The following is a 20,701-nucleotide window of genomic DNA, read 5'->3' on the forward strand; positions in this document are numbered from 1 at the left end:
TTGATGGATACATCATAATGATCCACGAATTCATGATGACGACCATAAAACTTCTGTAGTGATGACTTCAATCTTGTAGCAACATAACCCTGTTCCAGAAGCCTATTTGTTAGAGTTCTAGCGCGATACAAAAAGTCTGCGTAGTTTCGGCAAGCTCTGGCATAACGTATGAGTTGTGATATGAACACTCCATACGCAGGAGCCGAAGACAATTCTGAATGAAAAGTCATCACGTTTGTCGTAAAGTTTGGTCAATAGTTTTCCTTTACCATCGATTTCTAAGTGTAGGTCAAGATATGAGGCTGACTTCACAGTGTCTATAGTATCCGTTATCTCTTTTGGGTAGATGCGATGTATCGAATTCCCGAAATTAGGATTGTTTAAAGATTATAAGAACATTTTCGCCTTAGTTGTATCAGAAAATATACCGTTGTCATTGTGCTAAACTTGGTTGTATACAGCTGTAGATTTATTTACGAAATTGTTGTTTAAATTCATGTGTTATGCATAAAATTATATAAATGGCACGTTCGGGGTAGACAAACATAGTGAATGTATTGATTCCAGATGAATTGATGCAGATGGTGTATCAGAAAATAATTGTGTTAAAAAAACTCAAAAAGGTTGGAACAAGCAACATGTGTACACCTTTTTTTTCTCGTCTTGAATTTCTTTAACTTTTGTTAAGGTTGGAAAGTGGGTACCACGAACTTCAGACTTTAAAACTGAAATGAGTATTGAAATGAATGATATAACTTGGCCGGGAAACAGTAAATCGCCACCGAAAGGTAAACCAGATCGACGACACTTTAGAATTGTTACATTTAAAGAAGACCCATACGTCATGTACAGAAAACTCAACACAGAAATGAAATGCGGACATTCAGAAGTTCCATGCCGCCTGGTTTACGACCCAATTGAACAGTGAGTTATGATTTTATCATCCTAAAATAATATCACAAGTTACAGATTGCATAGATTTTTTTTACTGAAGCAAAACCTCAAAATGTTACTGGTATTATCATCAAAATCTCTGTTAGAAGGTGTCAAGCCACAATGAAAAGTTAAATGGCCTAAAATTATAGAAAATTCATTTCTTCAATTAAAATCATCTGGCTTTCATAGAAGGATGCATTCTTTAGAAAATGAAATGACGTAACATGGAATTGCTTAATTCAACTATTTGTTTTTTATTTTACATTGTAATTTTTGAAATAACTCATCCGATAGTCATTTTGAAAAAAAAGTAAAAAAAAAGTATACTCAACAACTAAACGAAGGTGAAACGATACATAAATATATGATTACTGAAAAAAATGTTTACGAAAAAAGATTAATTGATTGCTAACCTACACATTTCCATACATGTAGATGATATAAAGCATATGAATAGCTCACTACTGTTCCGTTTGATATGAAGTATTTAGGAAGTGACGTAATTGGCCGAGAATTACGTATATACGTTTCCCCGTTGGCCGAGATATCACACATAATAATATCGTTATTTGAGTATAATTAGTTCTGTCCTTCGTGGACTTAGTAGTGCATCTGTATTAGTACTGAAATTATCCGTATAATTGTTTGTTATGTAACGCATAAATAAATGCTGTCTGGAAGCGATAGTTAAGCAGTTGTTAGTTGCTGAACCTTGAAGTTTGATTTTATACTTCAATATGGAAGCTCAATATACATCTGTATTCAATATACAATAGTACAAATCATTTAATACGATATACCTCATTTCTGAATCCAAAATCATATTATTGAAACTGAAAAAATCGTAATGCTAAATATTAACAAGAATCTCATGAACGTGTGCTTGATACTTTCGGTTTAATATTAAGCTGTAAAGTTCCTGTCTGTGTCTTGTCAGCTTTATTTAGATTACAAAATAATTCATTTAAAACTATCAGTAGATTAAAATACTTTTAGGTGAGAAAGTTTTGTTCTCAACTCAGCTTTTTAAATTAACAAGTGGCTCTCGAAGAGCCTGAATCTCTAACCTAGCAAACCATGCCTATTAACTAAGTAAGTAAAGGTTTCTTGACTGATTTACTTTTCTATGAATAGTTCATGTTTTGTTACCATGTTTGACAAACAATTGCTGCAAAAGAGCATATACTGATGAATGCTGTAAGTTCAAAAGAGTACTTAAGGCACTTTAAAATTTTGGAAATGCCTTCAAAGTGTTTTTAGAATAAAATATTTGGGCAGGGGTCCCCCTATGCCCTGTTATTCCATCGGGTCTGAGGGGGCATTAGCCCAGTATACATTTGATAAAAAAAATGAAGTTAAACCATGGCTATCCAACATTTTCATCATCAGCATCATTCAACTCAGGAGACCATGTTTACTATATAAACCAAATATCATTGAAATCAAAGCAGGTATAAAAATTATCGGGAAAGTGGCCCCCATAAGAAATTTTCGTCATATCCATTACACTTAGAACACAATGTATGTTAAAGAAAACAAAAAATCATTGAGCAACTGGTGAAAATGGTCGCAAAATGACAGCCATTTTAAATATGGCCACCTAAAAAATTCAATAATGCCAGTCAACTCGAAATATTATCTGTATTATATGAGTAGCTTTCATTTCCATTATTCCAGGGAAAAAATAGCAAAAAAAGCATTTTGACCCAAATGTTCTATTTTTAGTAATGACGGCCATGTTTTTTGATCTATGAAAAATTTTAAATGATCAGTTTGTGCAGGAAACCCTAAAAATTATTCCAACTTTTATAAAAAATTTTTGCAATTGGTGGTCTTTGTCCCTGGATTGCATTCTTTTGGCTGCCGCTGTGGCCTTGGTTCCCTTGATTATTCTTGCTAAAAAAATCGTTTATTGACCACTTTGTTTTATTTTTAGTAACAGCGGTCATGATTTTTCATTGATCCAAACGGTCATTTTGTGCAGGATACAATAAAACAACAATACCAACTTTCATTGAATTCTGTATAGTAGTTTCTGAGGAGAAGACTTTTTTAACTAATAACATCAAAAACAGCAAAAAGAAAACATTATCCAACTGGGCAATAACTTCAATATGTGTCAACAGATTTTCACCAAATTTTGACCACAGATAGATCTCATCATGCCAAACACTGTTATCTCATGTCAGAATTGGTTAAACATATCTGTTTTTGAAGATGTTTGCAAAAATCTACTGTCTGACCCCATTGTACTATTTTAAGTAAGGCAGTAATGTTTTTCACCGATCAAAAATCCAAACGTTCATTTTGTTTAGGATATCCTAAAAAACAACTATACCAACTTTCATTGATTCTGTACTTAATAACATAATAATAATAGAATTGAAATGTGATATACTGCTCCGAAACTAAATATATATCTATTTTCATTACCATAGTATAAAGAAAACTGTCGAATTGAAATGGCTACAAACACAACAGAATAATCACAGATTTTGGATGTTTTACCCTTTCCATCTTGAAATTCACAATTGTGCCTGCGCAAACGACTTTTATATTTAATGTTAATGCCATGAAATGCCGTTGATGAGAGATTACTTCTTGAAACACGTGAACAACAAATCCAAATTTGCAATATTTATATGAGTAATATTTTTGTATATCACCTTTTTGTTGTTGTAAGTGAAGTATTATCGTATTTACTTTACACTAAAACATAAATCATTTATACTTTTATTAGATTTCGTATTGTAAGGTTTCCATTTAAACAATGTATTTCTGACACACCCATATTTTGTGATATTGCATGCCTGACGTTTTGATTACAAGTGATATTGTTCGGCTGACGTCAGCTGTTTATATTCACAGAAAAAAGTGTTATATCTAGCAAATTTATTGAGTTAATATCAATTGGTCAAATATCTAAGAAGTATATCACAAGCAGATTACAGAGAGAATCAAGATTCTAGCGAAAATCAAAATAATGTAATCCAGGAACAAAGACCAGACAGGGAAAGCAAACACACACAAGAAAGAGCATAAAATAACCAAAATAATACGTACAAATCAATAAAAGTTAATGGGCAACTCGGACCATTAAAAAATAGGAGAATGGACCAGGTGCACGTTGAACAAATCGGTTTTCATGGTGCAGATAGAGCACGTATCGATCCACAAGTTCAGTATGACGACCATAAAATTCTGTAGTGATGACTTCCATCTTCTTGTGGCAACATAACCCTGTTCCAGAAGCCTATATGTAGAAAGTCCAGCTTGGTACAAAAATTCTGTTTTTTTTTGCAAGCTCTGGCATAACGTTTGTGATATGGCAACTCCATACGAAGGTGCTGAAGGGATTTAGGCGGTTAAACAAATAATCTTTTCCACATACCGTCATGTACACATTTACACTAACTTACATTAACCACTTTCAGATTAACTTTCTCGATATTATGACCTTCAGACATTTTGTATTGCCAAGATTATGTCATAGTAAATGTTTTCTCTCATTCGTTATTGTGGTAGAGCCAGGGTTCCATCAACTTAAATTGCATCAAAAGGACGGTAATTTTGTTGTGCCTTGTGCGTTTCTTTATTGATGTTTTTACCAGACCACTTTAGAGCAAATATGTGGTTATTGTATGAAGAAGGAAAAGTTACGTCAGCATCATATCTAAATTACTGATTTGTATCAGAAATAATCAAGATTAGAAAAAGCATTAAGAGAACCTACATCATTTGTACCCTTAAAATGAAATCTAGATTAAACCTTCACTCAAACTAGAAATTTAAATCTTACTTTGAGAATTTATGCTTTTGCGAAGGGATTAGAATACATATATCAGTTATCTGCAATATTGCCCTTTTTAAAAATAAACATATTTCTGATGTTCGATAAGAAGAAGCACCAATAACACAGAATCAAGATCTTTTACAATTCTGTCGCAGAAAAGTAATGTCAGTAGATCAAAGGTTAATAGATGATGCAAAAGGACAATATCGGGTTAAAGGTTAAAGTATCAGTCCCTGTAAGAACCAGGCAATAGGTGAAACATGATATGAAAAAGCCCATATTTGATAGTGTAATTTGACAGTATGGCACCGTCAGAATTAAGGACAACAGACAAGAGTATCCATTGCAATGCATTGAAAATGAACATTTCAAGGGCAGATAACGCTGTCGAAAAGCTCATTTTTAAAAGATTCTGTTGAAAAAATGTCTGTGCAAATCCAATGATGCAGAGATCAAATAACGGTCTTTTCAAATAGAGAAAGAATCTCAATATTCAACAGGACAATATCAGGTTTACAGTTACTATGTAATAGAATAATTACAGTCTTACGGTTACTGTGAACTCACTACAACAATATCTGGTTTACGTGTACATTGTACTCAATAGGACAATATCAGGTGTACGTGTACATTATACTCAACAGGACAATATCAGGTTTTCGGTTACAATGTACTTCGTTCGGTAATTTTTTTATGTTAAAAACTTTCTATCTGTGCTATTGAGGTTTCACTTCACTCATCTGAATTATTTGGAGTAATATTTATCATAATTCATAATCACTGTGAGTGATTTTACATAAGGTTTAAAATGCCTACGAGTGAAAATCTACAAGGATTAAATGCATTCAGAACGATATTATAAAATGTTTAAAGTCACTCACTGAGAGCAATATCATAAAATGGAGTGATTTTATACATTGGGAATACGTAGTAGAAAGACATTTATTCTTCAGAAAAATTCTATTGATTCTGGTTTATAATCCTCGTAAATTTAACATCCAATTTTCGGCTTGTCAAACCAATAATTTGTATGATGTTAACGATATAGGGAAAACAATTCAGATCTCGAGAAAAATTATGTGCTAATAATTACACCAAATGTCTTTGTCGTAGACGCGGAAATTGAATTAAATTGAGAAATGTCTTTTCAAATAAAGAAAAAGTGCCTAGTATAATTATCTTATCATTAAAATATACAGACAACATCTCAAAAACCGAAATCAATAGTAAAAAAAAATAAATAAAATAAAATAAAAAGTAAAAAAGAAATTGGCAAGAAATATAAGATAAGCAAATCAGAACATAACACAGTATCGTTTCAACCTTAAAAAATATGCGTTTTTATTGTTGATATGACATTTATCGCATTTAAAATTCATTATATATGTTATATATAAATTACAAGGTTGTATCCAGTGTTGATAAATCGTAATCCAAGGCCGTGTGGTGGACATTAAGTACACTTTACCCTAAGCCACACACATCTATTTACTGTCCAATCCACATTATGACTCTCTTACAACCATATAACGTCACAAGTAAGATCAGACAGTGACAAATCAGAACTACAACAATATAAAATGCTTAGAGTAATACTCACACATTTAATTTGTATGAACGTGATATTGGCATTGAAACCTGCGTAAAATGTTTCAAAGTTGGTCATTAATGTGTCTTCGTGTCGTTATTTGACTTTTTGGTTTATTTTTGAAGGCGTGTCATCGTTCTGTTACCGTGGATCTTATCACTTTTTGTCGGGACCTTCCAGAGCTTACTTGGAGGTGTGTTTACACTAATCAAATACGTTTTGGTGATCTCTGCATGCATTTACCATTTTATTGGAGTTATACGATGGTACATTTGTTGCGTTTCACAATACCTTTTCCTTTTTATATCACACTCTGAGTGCTTTATCATACAATAAGTTTTCTCGTTGATAATCAGGTCATTACATGTATATTGGTCTTATATTAAATAACAATAAATTGGAAAAAGACGGAACTTTCCGTATAGTCGTTACATCCTTCATTTCGTTCATTATAAAGCTAAAACAAATTAGCTTCGAAAATATTATTTGATTATCTTTGTGGATATAACCACAAAAGTCCCCAGAAATCTTTTTCTTTTAATAATTCAAAGATAAAATTAAGAATAAAGTGTTCAACGAACAGTGCAAGTGTAGTTTAGATTGTTAATTATTGCAAGTCAATGCTCACCTACATGTTAGACTAACCCAATGTTGCGCGGGAAATTAGTGTTGCCATTATCGGAGAAGAAGAAGATTTGCGGAAAAATTATGTAAGTTATTTTTTACTCCAAATGTGTTAAGTTTTACTAGAAATAAATGTTTTAGGTCTTAAACGGTTCCACAAGGCAAGGGATAGTTTAGTAGTTACAAGGATTTAATTCTATTTAATATAAACATGAACTATCAAGCAGGCATTTCTATAAACAATCATTAAAAGCCAAAATAAAATCTCCACATATTGATGCTATATATTTACAATTTATTAGAAGCAATTGAGTGACCCAGATTCGCAAGTCTCAATTAGAAATAATTATTTTCCTACATGTACATGTGTCTAGAAAAAAGAGTTTTTGAAAGCCTTAATTGCTCAACTGGTAATGTTAGTAATCTAGTTACTATTTTATTTGTTCCGGCAGAACATTTTTATTTACTTTACAGAGGCCTATACTAATACACTGGACATCTTTGTTATATCCATTTCTATATATATTGCCCTATTATAGGAATCCACTGAAAGGGTTTTCTATCTGTACATGTACAAAATGTAGCTACAGCATGTACTACAAGTATTATGCGTGGTTTTTAAAGATAATACATGATGAATCCGGTCTTCACACTACACACAATTACTCTTCCAAAAAGTTTAATCAAATATTTGATTAATTATGTTTTATTCGACTTTAAAAAATGATGTGACACAATGATTTGACACTGTTGTCAATGCATGTCCATAGATACTTAGTTTCGTGTGATAATTGCGGTACATGTAAGTATTAGTTTGTTGCTCAAGTTTTCAAATTCAAAAGAAGGTTGGTATTGATTATGAGAGATGTGACCGCAACCTTTAGACCAAAAGCAAGCATTCCAAAGAATTGAACTATATACATGTTGCTCAAGTAAAAAAAAATGAATGTCCCTAATATTACTCTATAATTTTCTATATCACTAAGGTTTGAATGGTTGTGAACCTTTAAGAAATAATTGGCCAAAAAAGGGCCAGAAACCAGCATTTTCCTGAAGTGCCAGTTACTAGAAAATGGATCTTTTTGAGAAGGTACTACAAGGTGCAATTTTGGCGGTTGTGACTTGATGTAATTAAGAACTAGGGTTTAAATCAAGCATTGTCCTGATGCCTGGATGATAACTTGAGTAAAACAGAACTGATCTCTTTAAAATTGTATCACAATGTGCGTTACCTCTAAAGGAAAATTCACACTGTTTGAACCAAATTAGGGCCAAAAAGGTCCGCACTGATTCTGGAACATTTAGATTGATTTGAACCAAGTAAGGTCCAAAAAGGGCCGCTTAGATTTTGGTGAAATATCATTCTGTGTCAAAGCAATCAAAATTCAAATCTGTATCAACCTTGAATAGTATATATCCCTACTTTTTTAAGGTTCAACCCTGCAATCACATAAAGCTGTCATAGAGGACGTATTTTACTGGATTATGGGATTTTACATTTTTTTTATTTTTTTGAACGAGTTCAAGGCCATACACTGTGTAGATGTGTTATTTAGACATACACTGTGTAGATGTGTTATCTAGACATACACTGTGTAGATGTGTTATCTAGACATACACTGTGTAGATGTATTATTTTATTTATTCTTTTTTTTTTCAGGGAATTACAGTATAGTTATCATTGTATTACCAGGTCATTTGACTAGAAGTTAATTCTGACGTAGAGTCATACAGGGGTATTTTTTTCTTACTATATCAGGGCAGTTTCATATTTTAAATCAATTTAATTAAGGTACGTTTTGAACTAAATTTAATCATATAACCTAAACTATATTCTTAATTTGTCCCCTCCGGCGGCTTAATTTAGATTGGCACTCCGTCCGTCAATCAGGAAAAAAAATTAATGTAAATTTTAATTTCCAAATGATTGCAGATATTGACTTGATTTTTGATATATGAGACTACCTTAATAATTTTTGTCCGAGTTATTGCCCTTGAACTTAGAAAAAATTACCGAGATTTAAGTTTTCCGCACTTTTTTTTCTAAATGCTTGCAGATATGGAGCTGATTTTTGGTATGTGAGTCTGCCTTGATGAGTTAACACACCGTTCCGCTTTGCTGATTTTTTTCCACAGTTTCAAAATCAAGGTCATTTCTTCAGTTTGTCATTTTTACTTGATGATCCAAGGTAGTATTTGGGTCAGTAATATAAACAGCCGGTAGGGGACTATGTATTGTTTTGCAATACTCTAAGAATGCTTGTTATATATCATGTATTACTTTCAAAAGATTTGTAGTAAAATTACTAGTCTAATTGGCATCGAGTTTTGGGAAATTTATATTAATACAAAACTACAACATACATTGATTGTGTGGACCCACCGATGGTCCCAAGGTTTACATATTCACTTATTATAGATCAATATATCATCTCACACTAATTTCATTATTTATTTTGCAGTCTCTGAAGAGCCAGTACTGTCGAAATGCACAAGAAATTGTTGCTTGAAATAAATTATTGCTTGCAAGAAATTTCTTTGCGTTCTTTCTTCTAAAGATACAAAATGTCAGTAAAATGACACCAACTTTATTGTTTTGATTTTTTTACACAACAATGTAAAAAAAGTTTTAAGTTAAATACATGTAACTTCATGTAATCTATAACAACAATGCAGCTTCCTTTCAGAGTTGTGGGACTTAAAAACTTCAGTACAAAAATAACTTTATTCATTGTAACTGATAGATATCACATTTTAGTTTCTATTAAACTAAAACATCTTAGAGTCCAGATTTAGAGCAACATACCTACATTAAGCGAAATGGTCCCACCTTAACATGGCATAGCAAAGTTCAACACATCCATGCAAGTACACCCTCAGGAAAGAAGCATAGTAATGTATATACATACAACTTGTCTTATGATATATAAGTCTAGACCTTAGTTTACTAGAAATAGCACTTCAATTCTAAAAAACAGGTAAATATCATCAATTATTTTACCCCCTTATTGGGGGTGTTATATGATTAGTCCAGATTTAGAGCAACAAACCTACATTCTTAACATGACATAGCAAAGTTCAACACATCCATGCAGGTACACCCTCAGGGAAGAAGCATTGTAATGTACAGGTGCACCTCCTGAAACGTGTAACATTTCCGTTTTAGCGTGCGTTGTGTGCTTCGTGTGCGTGTTTCGTGGGATCGTGTATCATGCAGTGGGCTTCGTGTACGTGTGCCTTTCGTGCGCGCACTTCGTGCTTCGTTCTTCGTGCAACGGATCTGTATTCTGATTGGATGATAAAAACAGCTCCTGTGGTAGTTCAATTTTACGGAATATCGTTGTAATTTCGTTTTCTATACCAAAATCAATATTCCTTTTACATTGAAAAGACAGCATTTTGTCAGGAATCAATACTTGAAGGAATTAATTGGTTTCGAACTAGTCCGAATTTCCTCTGACCATGCAACCTCCTTTTTTTATTTGGATATTGATATGTCGGGTTGGGGTCAGAACGATGTGCCATACAAAAAGTTGGAGATTCAGCGGTACCGCGGAGTCATCAAATCTCGACAAAAAGAAGTTTGAAAGCCGTAAACCAGGGTCAGCAGCCAATGACTTTCGATTTCCAACTTTGCGTGACGCAAGCGAGATTTGGCCGTATGCAAATGAGATTCCGTCATGCACAGATGGTCACGTGAGATCAATAAACACCGCCTACTTCGTGTGTCTAAACATGCGTGTGTACTGGAACAACATATTATGAAAACACGTGGTTGGATCCAAGTTACAATTGATCACAATTGTTAGGTGATCCTGTTGCAATACTTTCGGTTGAAATATGAATTTTTAGATGTGTAAAACATTATATGTGGCACCCTATCCTTAGAATGTCCTGATTTAATTGTTTTAAACTTTAGATTCTTATTTTATTGAAGTTTAACATAATGCTATTTCAATGTGAGATTGTCATAATTGCACCTTTAACTAACAGTGTTACTTGTGATGATCTCCATGTCTGTATTTTTTTAATTTATTTTTATTAGATTCTATGCATGGGGAAGCGAGGGCGTAGGGAACTCAACTATATAAAGCTGTGAAATTATCAAACATCTCTGCAAGGATTACCTCTTACTGTAAATATGTACACATACTCCTTGGGATGAGCTTGCTATTTGTTAATTGTGCTTCGCGTTTAAAAGGAGAGTCAAAGCTTTTTTGTTTCATTATATTCAAGTCAGACTTTCTACACAGGTATTTAGTACTTGCAACTAGCTAAAGTTCATCCGAATTTCCTCTGATCCTGCAACTCTAATCTTTTTTATTTAGTTATGAATATGTTTGGTTGGGATGTCCAAGTAAAAAAAAGTGGGTCGCAGATTCAGAGGAAATTCGATCTGAGTTAAAGATTAATATTATTTTCAGAAAAAAATCCAGCCATATCTCTTGGCATTTTATAAAAACTATCAGTAATACTTATATGTACTACATCATATGAATGTATGCTTGATTCTTACAACTGAATACCAGTGTGGTTCTGTTGACTACATGTAAGTCCTAATAAGTTACTATAGATGAGGACATCAATTCCAAATTTTACTCACTCTTTGGTCACAATAAAAGACATCTACATGTATTCACATGTCTGAGTCCAAATTATCTCAAATGTTTATACGACCCCAAATATTGTTCACTCATATATTGGTTTGGATTTGTTGTGGTCATCTGGAGAAACTTAGGGGCATAAATGGGTCCTAAAACAAGAAATTCATTGAATTTAACAGTACAACTCTAATAAAAGTATAGCAATGCCTATGCTATTGTTTCACAATATTCTATACCGCAATAAGCAGACTTGGATTGATTTTTTGGGTTGTGACTTAAACCAAGTAAGAGTAAGGGGCCAGAAACAAGTATTTTTCTCCTTGTTTTCTTGAGAGTAGCTTGCTTATTTCTGGTTTGATTTTGAAAAAAAAATTGTAGATGTCACATCAAACTCCTTGCCTGCATTTTTCAATTAGATTTCAAATATCTTTTACAGCTTTCAAATTATAAAGCAAGCCAGGCCTTAACATATCATCTTTGTTTTTATTTTTTTTTTGGTGCGTTTTCAAGTTTTTTTATAACAATCCTTATGAAAGTCCATGCCTACATGTTTCAATCAGATTTCAGATATTTCTTATGGTTTTTAAGTTAATAAGTGCAATTTTTAAACTTTTTTCTAATGGATGCCAAATAAATCCAAGCCTAAATACAAGAGCTTTAAGAAGTATGCTTACCAAATTAACCAATTTTTTTTAAATAATGAAGTACAAAGTGATCCATGAATGCATTCTAAAGCAGACCTTTATACTTATATTGAATTTCAAAATATTGTGCAATATTGTGTCCAAATGATTTGTTGTGTCCATAAGGAACTGTAAGTCTCAGTGTTAAGTGTGTCAATAACTAATATTGTGTCCACACTTGCAGAGTTTAATTGTCTGTGGTCGTATCATGCTGCTTTTGGAAAAAACATTTTATTTTAATTTGGACACGTTCTTGAATTGTAGGGTTTCACTTTTTTTCAATTTGTTTAATTGCTGAGGAGTTTTCTTAACTTTTTTATGTTATGGCGAAAGTTATAACATCCACATTAGATAATTAAAAGTTTATTTGGAATTTACTTGAGTAAATACATGTTTAGACAAAATGTTGCACTTGTCTCTATTACTATCATAAATAAAACAAGTTTATGTACTAGTAAATTTAGTTACATTTTCCAGTGATAATATTCTTGTAGGAATTAGGGGACAGGGATTTGATGTCAGATAAGACATTTTTGTTGCACAAACACAAATTTTTAGTTTTAATTCAGAAGCAACCGAAATCAATATTTGATTTTGAAAAAAAAATGCCTTCTTTAGTAATTGGAAAAAATAGAATCATTATTATTCTACTTTTCAATGGAGGAGTAAAATATTCTTTTCAGGAATTTGGAACATTTTTAAAAGATCTCTCTCCCCTTGCTAATAATATGGTCGATGGTTGAACAAAGACAGATTAATAAAACATAAGACATGGTCCATTTTACAAATCATTTTTTTATTAATCAATGTCCAAAACATTACTCTATACAAAAACATTGGGATTTTAGAATTTGAGAGCCAGCACAAATATTAGCTGTTTCAATTTGCAGATATAAAAAAGTACATTTACATGTATATATAACTTTTAATTGTTTGGTAAAACTGACACTAAATATGCCTCAATTAGCTCCAGTACAACAGATATGTCATTTTTTATGTCTTTGGTTGAAGTTGCAGATAGAGTGAGGATTGTGCAATTTATTATACTTTAAATAATTCTAACTTTTCTATAGTCCTCTCTAAAATCTAATCACCTGTAAAATTAAATATGGATTTTATTGTGTAATGTAAAAAAAAACTAAATATAATGTGTGCCAACTCAAACAGTAACCCTTACAAAAATGCCCTTTTCATGTAAAACATATGTTAATACATATTGGGAGGCAGCTACCAGTACACGGTGGGTTTGCTTTTATCAAAATATATAATAATTTGCTAAATGTTACATGTTGTAATTGCCATTTTATGTATATCTACAAGACATTTCTAACCGTACATACATTTCTTTATGTCACTATATACGACATACCATTCTGATATGCAATGTACCTCATCATATGCAACATAATTTTCTTCAGAATATGTTTCTGACAGGATGTCTCTCTAGTGCTTTTTAATCACATATTCTGGTGATGCCAGGAGAATGGTAGCATAACCTTCTTTGATACCTGAACCAAAAATCAGTTAATTGAAAAGTTGTCATTTCTAGTGATCATGCTAAATGTACACAATTAAACAAAACTGTTTACGGACTTGAATCATTCATTGATTTCACAGAACATTTCCAATACATAGATATATTGCATTTATGACTAAACATCCTCACTTTTTTTTATGTCCCATTCATTTGTTTATGATTAACCTGAAAAAAAATCAAGATTATTATTTACCTAAATGACAAATACATATACCATCCAATTCATTATCGGTTATGCCTTCATAAATTTCATATGAAGAAATCTATGGCTCCTTATATAATTTATGCACCTGTTCCTTGATAAGATATATGTCAGTGGGGGAATAAATAGACTGGAATAAAAAATATAAAGACCTCAGCCACCATTTTGATGGTGTCGCTTTTTCGAAAAAAAATGCATGTCGCATAATTTGGTTCAATTTTCGGGAATAAAATTGCGGGAACTGAATTACAAATATGAATAATGAAAAATTAAGTGAAACTTACTAAAACTGTTTAAAGTCACATTGAAATATGCGTCCATCAAATTTACGACGATCTCTTTCGTTTTCCACCTCTATTCCAAATCTCTCCAGTGTCCCAATTCAGAATTATCGACTCCATGTTGTTCCTGTACACACGCTTGTTTAGACACACGAAGTAGGCAGTATTTGTTGATTTTAAATGACCATCTGTGCATGACGGAAAGTTCATTTGCATACGACCAAATCTCGCTTGCGTCACGCAAAGTTGGAAATCGAAAGTCATTGGCTGCTGACCCTGGTTTAAGGTGTCATACTACTATTTCTGGTCTCCATTACTTTCTATGTTAAATTCAGCTTTTTATAAGGCTCAATTTCTTTTTTACACTAGTACTGATGGTGCTAGAGGGGTATCATTATGATGGTCACCCTTTACCTTTACTCTCATAAAAATATCAAAATACTTTATGTGCCTTCTAAGAAAGAACGGTGAAGTGAAAGTAGATAGGTGCAGAAATCACTACTTTCGTTTTGAAATTTAGCCATATCAAGGGGCCTAGAGTTTTGTTCAGAATTGTTTTACCCTACACTGAATAAATAAAATGAAGTTTTTTGAGTATTGCTGATTCATTCAGCTTTCAGATGACACCAAGTTTGTATACCTCTACTAAACAAGGAGAATGATAGGGTGCAATATTGGGACTACTTCGTGTCATTACGAACTACTGTCTTGTATGTTCAGGCGACTGGTTTCCGAAATAATGGTATTACACCTTAAGGCTTACAAACTTCTTATTGCCGAGATTTGGTGACAAAAAGCCAATACTTACATTAACATAAAGAACAATGAATCCTGAATCGAACTAGGTATGCATCACCTACACTATTTCAACCTGAAAGTCGTGTGAAGGGCGGAACTCCTTTTGCATGGCACATCGTGCTGACCCCAACCCGATATATCAATATCCAAATAAGAAAAGGAGGGTTGCAGCGTCAGAGGAAATTCGGACTAGTTTTAAACATTCGAACATTATTTGTACATATAATAAAATACTGTGAATGTTTGAATGGCTTTCCGGAATGATCGGGGAAAAATTTCCCGAACTATAAGTGTCTATGATTTCATGGCGATCATTCTCTAATGGTAAAAGTTTGTCTTCTGAGAATAAAAAGTATATATAAAATGTACTTTTTACCAATTTTTTTTATGAAATTTTGGTATTTGTTCTCCTGGAACAAGGTTAATGTGTTCACAATGATCCATATACAACAAATATGGACATTTTTCACATAAAAATTACTTCCTTTCATATTCAGACCAATAAGCTGGTATCGCATAATAAAAAAAATACTCTTTTATCTTAAAATTGAGTATATTTTCCCCCAATTTATTGAAATTTCAAAATTTCAATACTTTGAAACCAGTCAAAATGTGTTCGCAATGTACCATGTATAATCAGAATGGACAATTTTCATAATAAAAATGCAGTAGTTTCTTTTTTAGACCAATACAATGATATCCCATTAATAAAAAATGGAGTCCCATTAGTAAAAAAAGCTGAATTATTTCAAAATAGTGTGCTTTTTACCAATACTTTATGAAATTGTGGTATTTTTATTCTCCTATATACACAAAATATGGATATTTTTTCACATAAAAATTACTTTCTTTTCATATTCAGAGCAATTAGATGGTATCACATCTGCCAAAAACACTTCTAAAAATGTTGTATATTTTACCCCAATTTTATAAAATTTTAATATTTTCTTATTCCAAGACCAGTCAAAATGTTTTCGCAATGTACCATGTATAATAAAATTGGACACTTCTCATATCACCAATGCAATGTTACCTTTTTTTAGATAAATAAGATAATATCGCATTAGCTAAAATAGCTAAATTATTTTTTTTTAAAAAGTACTTTTTACCAATACTTTATGGAATTTGGGTATTTTTATTCTCCTGAAACAAGGAAAATGTGTTCCCAAGGATCCATTTACAACAGATATGGACATTTTTTATATGAAGATTACTTTCTTTTCATATTTAGAGCAATTAGATGGTATTGCATCTGTCAAAAACTTCTCTTTTATCTAAAAGTTGATTATATATTACCCTAATTTTACGGAATTTCAATATTTTCATACTCAGAGACTAATGAAAATGTTTTTGCAATGTACCATGTATGATAAAAATTGACATATTAACAATGCAGTATTTTCTTCTTTAGACCAATAAGATGATATCCCATTAAAATAGAAAATTATTTCAAAAATAGAGTGCTTTTTACCGATACTTTATGAAATTTGGATATTTTTTGTTCTCCTGGAACAAAAAAAAAAAAAAACACTTTATTAACTAAATTATTTTTAGAATTTTTCAATTTAAAAAAAAACTTTCAACATTTTCATACTTTCAGACGAATAACAATGTATTCGCAATATACGATCTATAACGAAAATTAACCGGATTTTAGAAACATCTATAGACATTAAGAAATTGTGTATATCGAATGTGTTTATTAAAGCATAATACGCATTAATGTAAAAATACATGTACGATGTTAGCAATAAACAAAATACGACGAGCACGTACACTGTATATCATGAATTATTATTATAGTTTCATTTTGCAAGTTAAATTTCGAAATATACCAATTACTGAGAAGAATACTTCAGGTGGACATGATCATTCGTTTATAGTGCTTCGTGCAACGTGTTTCTTGTGGCTTTCGTGTATCTTATGCTTCGTGTGTATGTTTCTTGGGATCGTGTTTCGTGTGCTTCGTGTGCATGGGATTGGGAACATTACACGTTTCAGGAGGTGTATGTAACTTGTCTTAAGATATATAAATTTAGACCTCAGTTTCTGAGAAAAAGGATTTCAGAAAAAGAAAGTACTCTTCGCTTCCTCTGTGTATAGCAGAGGAAATTTGCTTAACTATTTTACTAATTTTAGTGGAGGTTTATAGTGCTTGAGGTGTCCATCCTTCCTTCCTTCCTCCCGCTACAGAGAGGAGTTCCTGTATCTTAATGTTGCTCCTCCTACACAACTAAATGGAATTTAATGAAACTTTCATAGAATCTTTTAGCTGATATTTTGTATTTGAATAGTGTGGGTTACAGAATCACAGCGGCATCCCCTATAAAAGAAATATTGTAGTGCCCAAATACCACAACAACATTTAGTTTTCTAGCCAGTGAAAACACATTCAAGGCAAAAAATAACTTGCTCTTCGGACAATGCCAGTTTTATCCATACTTGCCCCTCGGGCAATACCAGTCTGTCTTCACACTTGTTAAATAGTAATATTTTTCCAATTTTCATGGCGTATTATTTACTTGCTGATGTATGATTTGTAAATATTATTTCTAATATTGCACTAGGTCAACTATTGTTATATTAGAATTAGTGCAATATGACTTTATAGTGTTCCTTAGACTTTTTCTGATTTTAATAAATAAAAACATTATTTTCTCATTTAAAATGGAACATGAAGAATTGCATTGATTTTCTCTCAGTTCTCTAAACTATCGGATGAGTCGATTGGCCAAATGTTCCCATTTTATTTTGCTTTCAAGTGTGCAATATGGGCAATTTGAAAATCGAAATTCGGAACGTCTGCGTATTTTCCCGGAAGATATAAACAAGACGAGAAACAGAGTAAATTATCGGTGCATACTGCACTTTTTTAATTGAATTGAATAGGCAAAAGTTTATACTATATGATAAGGTACAAAAAGGCTGAAGTGATACAATGAATATCTTCTCTCTTATTTTGGGTATATTTGGTTGCTTATTCTTGAGAATATTTCATACTAATATAGTATTATGAAGTTTTACATGGAATACAACTGGACCCCCTTTTGTACCATTGTTTCAACGGTGGTTATACGATCTTTCATTATTTTTGGTTTGGAGCCACTAATCAAAAACTTTTTTTCTAGTGGTAATGACAGTACCTTGCTTAATAACACTGTGTTACGTTGCTGTGCCGGACTTTGTGTTGATCTATTGAAGATATTAAGTACGGAAATGAAGTTTGATTTTGACTTCTATGAAGTTCCGGATCGTACCTGGGGAATACCAAATGAGGTATATTTTCAGTTATTGAATTCATAAAAGATAAAGAGTCTCATTCAAATTACTATGTAATCTGCACTTCTGTTAAACATGAATAATCATTTTTAAATGTACATTTTATGGCACATATTTCGTAGTAAAAGTCCCACATATTGACTCTAAAAAGACATTAAGATAAGATTGATCAGAATATCCAGCAGTGCTAAAATAAAGAAGACAAAGGCGGTATCATATAAGCTTCATACTAGTGCCAGTTTAACTGTCAGGTGTGTCTTACAATTTCAAAATTTATCTTAAGATGTGTACTTATGCATTTTTTCTGTCCTCGCTGTTTTTTAAAACTTTGTATTTTTTCGTACTTGGCATTTTCCCTATGACAACAATGTTATTTACTCTAGTTTAAGCCATATTGTCATCCATCTTCTGAAACGTCGGAAATATGCTATTGAATATGATGAATATGGGCTAATCACGAAAACTAACTGACAGTTTTAACAGAAAAGGAGCTAATATGGGCAATTCAAATTCAATAATTCTAAAACCTAATTTGTAACATCGATTTGTTTAAATGCAGTTTGCAGGTCAAATTAAAAACAATCTTTTTAGGTTCAGTTTCAACACTAAAAACTATCTTTCTGTAGATCATTGAATGTCTTGACTCGAGTAGAAACAGAAACAATCAATTAAATTTCACGAACAACATTAAATGCATGCTCAGTAACTGAGCTTTTAATGTTATAATGAAAGGGTTGCAGATGAAAGGACGTTGATAGGCATGATGACAACTACGATATAGAAGTGTAAATGTTTAATTGGCATGGAAATGTCATGACAATTGTTCATTTTATCGTGTTATAGCAGATGAGGGTTTGTTTTGTTATACAGAAGATTTGAAATGCTTACTTTAGCCAAATGAGAAATGATGGATAAAACGTTACATTATTGACTAAACATTATTAGATAACCAATGGAAAAATATCACAGTCGGTACTTCTTCACAGCTAGAACACTCAATGTCATTAAACGGCCAATATCGTGTTACAATTCTCATAATGGAAAAATCATGCATTTGATAAGCCAATGTGAATAACCAAAATATATGTCAACAAGATCTTACATGGCAAAGGATAAATATGAAAAATGTATTTATAAAACTAGGTCATCCAGTTATATCATTTTAAGAAGATAGAAACCCTAATTTTTGAGACAAAAATGTTGGTTGTCTAAACAAATTGCTACTGGTTTAGGGTTTAACATTTCTAATTAAATATTGCAGCAAACAGGAGAATGGAATGGTCTGATAAGGGAAGTGATGGATAGAAAGGCTGATATGGTCCTTACATCACTAAAGATTACACCAAAAAGAAACGAACAAATAGAATTTTCAATCCCATTTCTGGAGACTGGTATAACAATTATCGTCTCAATCAGAAAAGGAGCAATATCACCGACTGCTTTTCTAGGTAAGAATTGGACAATAGGGAAAGCCATCCGTGAAGGAAATGAAAAAAAAATCTCATTCAGTGTTTCCAGGTTAGGAAATAGTAATGATAGCTCCATTTATCTAGGTAGAGGAGTAGGTAACAATATAACTAACTTCTAGGTAAGGAGATGGCAGTAGAACGTTTATTCTTTCCAGCAATAACAATGTGACACTATAATCACCAGTATATCTGGACGAAATCAAAATAACCAGTATTGGAATGGTAATTGAAAAGTACATTTTCCAAAGATAAGGACATCACTATACACTAGGAACGTGAATTGGGTGCACTGGTTGGGTAAGCGTCAAGAAAACATACAGAGGTGAGACAAGAGGCAATACAATAAACGATCTTTATACTTTTTGTACTTCCAAGTTTTATTTTGGTACAATATAAAAATAACCATATCATACACAAGCAATATATATAGAAAAGATTTTATAATATTTCTTATAAATATGAAAAAAAAAGATGAATTAAAATGCATATTACATACGCGACCTTCATACTGCGTTTCCTCCATAAAGAAGTTTATTTTCAATTGTTTTTTTTTTATTATCAGTTGCCATATTTTTCGAATCCCAAGTTGTTGATTAGTACAACTGTTTTATCATGTTCTCATTGAAGTCTTCGCACTATTGCTAATTGACGTTAATGATGTTTGTGTTAACAGATCAAACAGATTCATTAAAACAGTTGATTTTTTTTTAAATAAAAGTTTATGTAAGAACAAATAGGTATATTTTTAATCTTGTAGAACCGTATGACTATCCGTCTTGGTGTTTAATACTTGTGTTTAGTGTGCACGCTACAGGTGCTTCCATCTTTATTTATGAATGGCTGAGCCCAAGTGGATTAAACAGAGGACGTTCAAACTTGCGAGGTAACTGAGGTAAATTGTAGAATC

At 32.1% G+C, this 20,701-nt stretch overlaps 1 protein-coding gene across 1 annotated transcript in view; it reads left to right on the top strand.

Moving 5' to 3' along the window:
• LOC148618404 (glutamate receptor ionotropic, NMDA 2B-like) overlaps positions 1-20,701 on the top strand; it is a 55,075-nt gene that overhangs the window by 23,048 nt on the left and 11,326 nt on the right. The window contains exons 8-11 of the mRNA XM_088577255.1: positions 689-924; positions 18,175-18,322; positions 19,587-19,773; positions 20,552-20,677. Coding sequence (XP_088433381.1) covers positions 689-924; positions 18,175-18,322; positions 19,587-19,773; positions 20,552-20,677 — 697 coding nt within the window. The remainder of the gene's footprint in view (positions 1-688; positions 925-18,174; positions 18,323-19,586; positions 19,774-20,551; positions 20,678-20,701) is intronic.

Source organism: Perna viridis, chromosome 4 (genome assembly GCF_037379345.1).
Source record: "Perna viridis isolate PV_CMFRI_1.1 ecotype Kerala chromosome 4, ASM3737934v1, whole genome shotgun sequence".
In the NCBI taxonomy this organism is placed as follows: domain Eukaryota; kingdom Metazoa; phylum Mollusca; class Bivalvia; order Mytilida; family Mytilidae; genus Perna; species Perna viridis.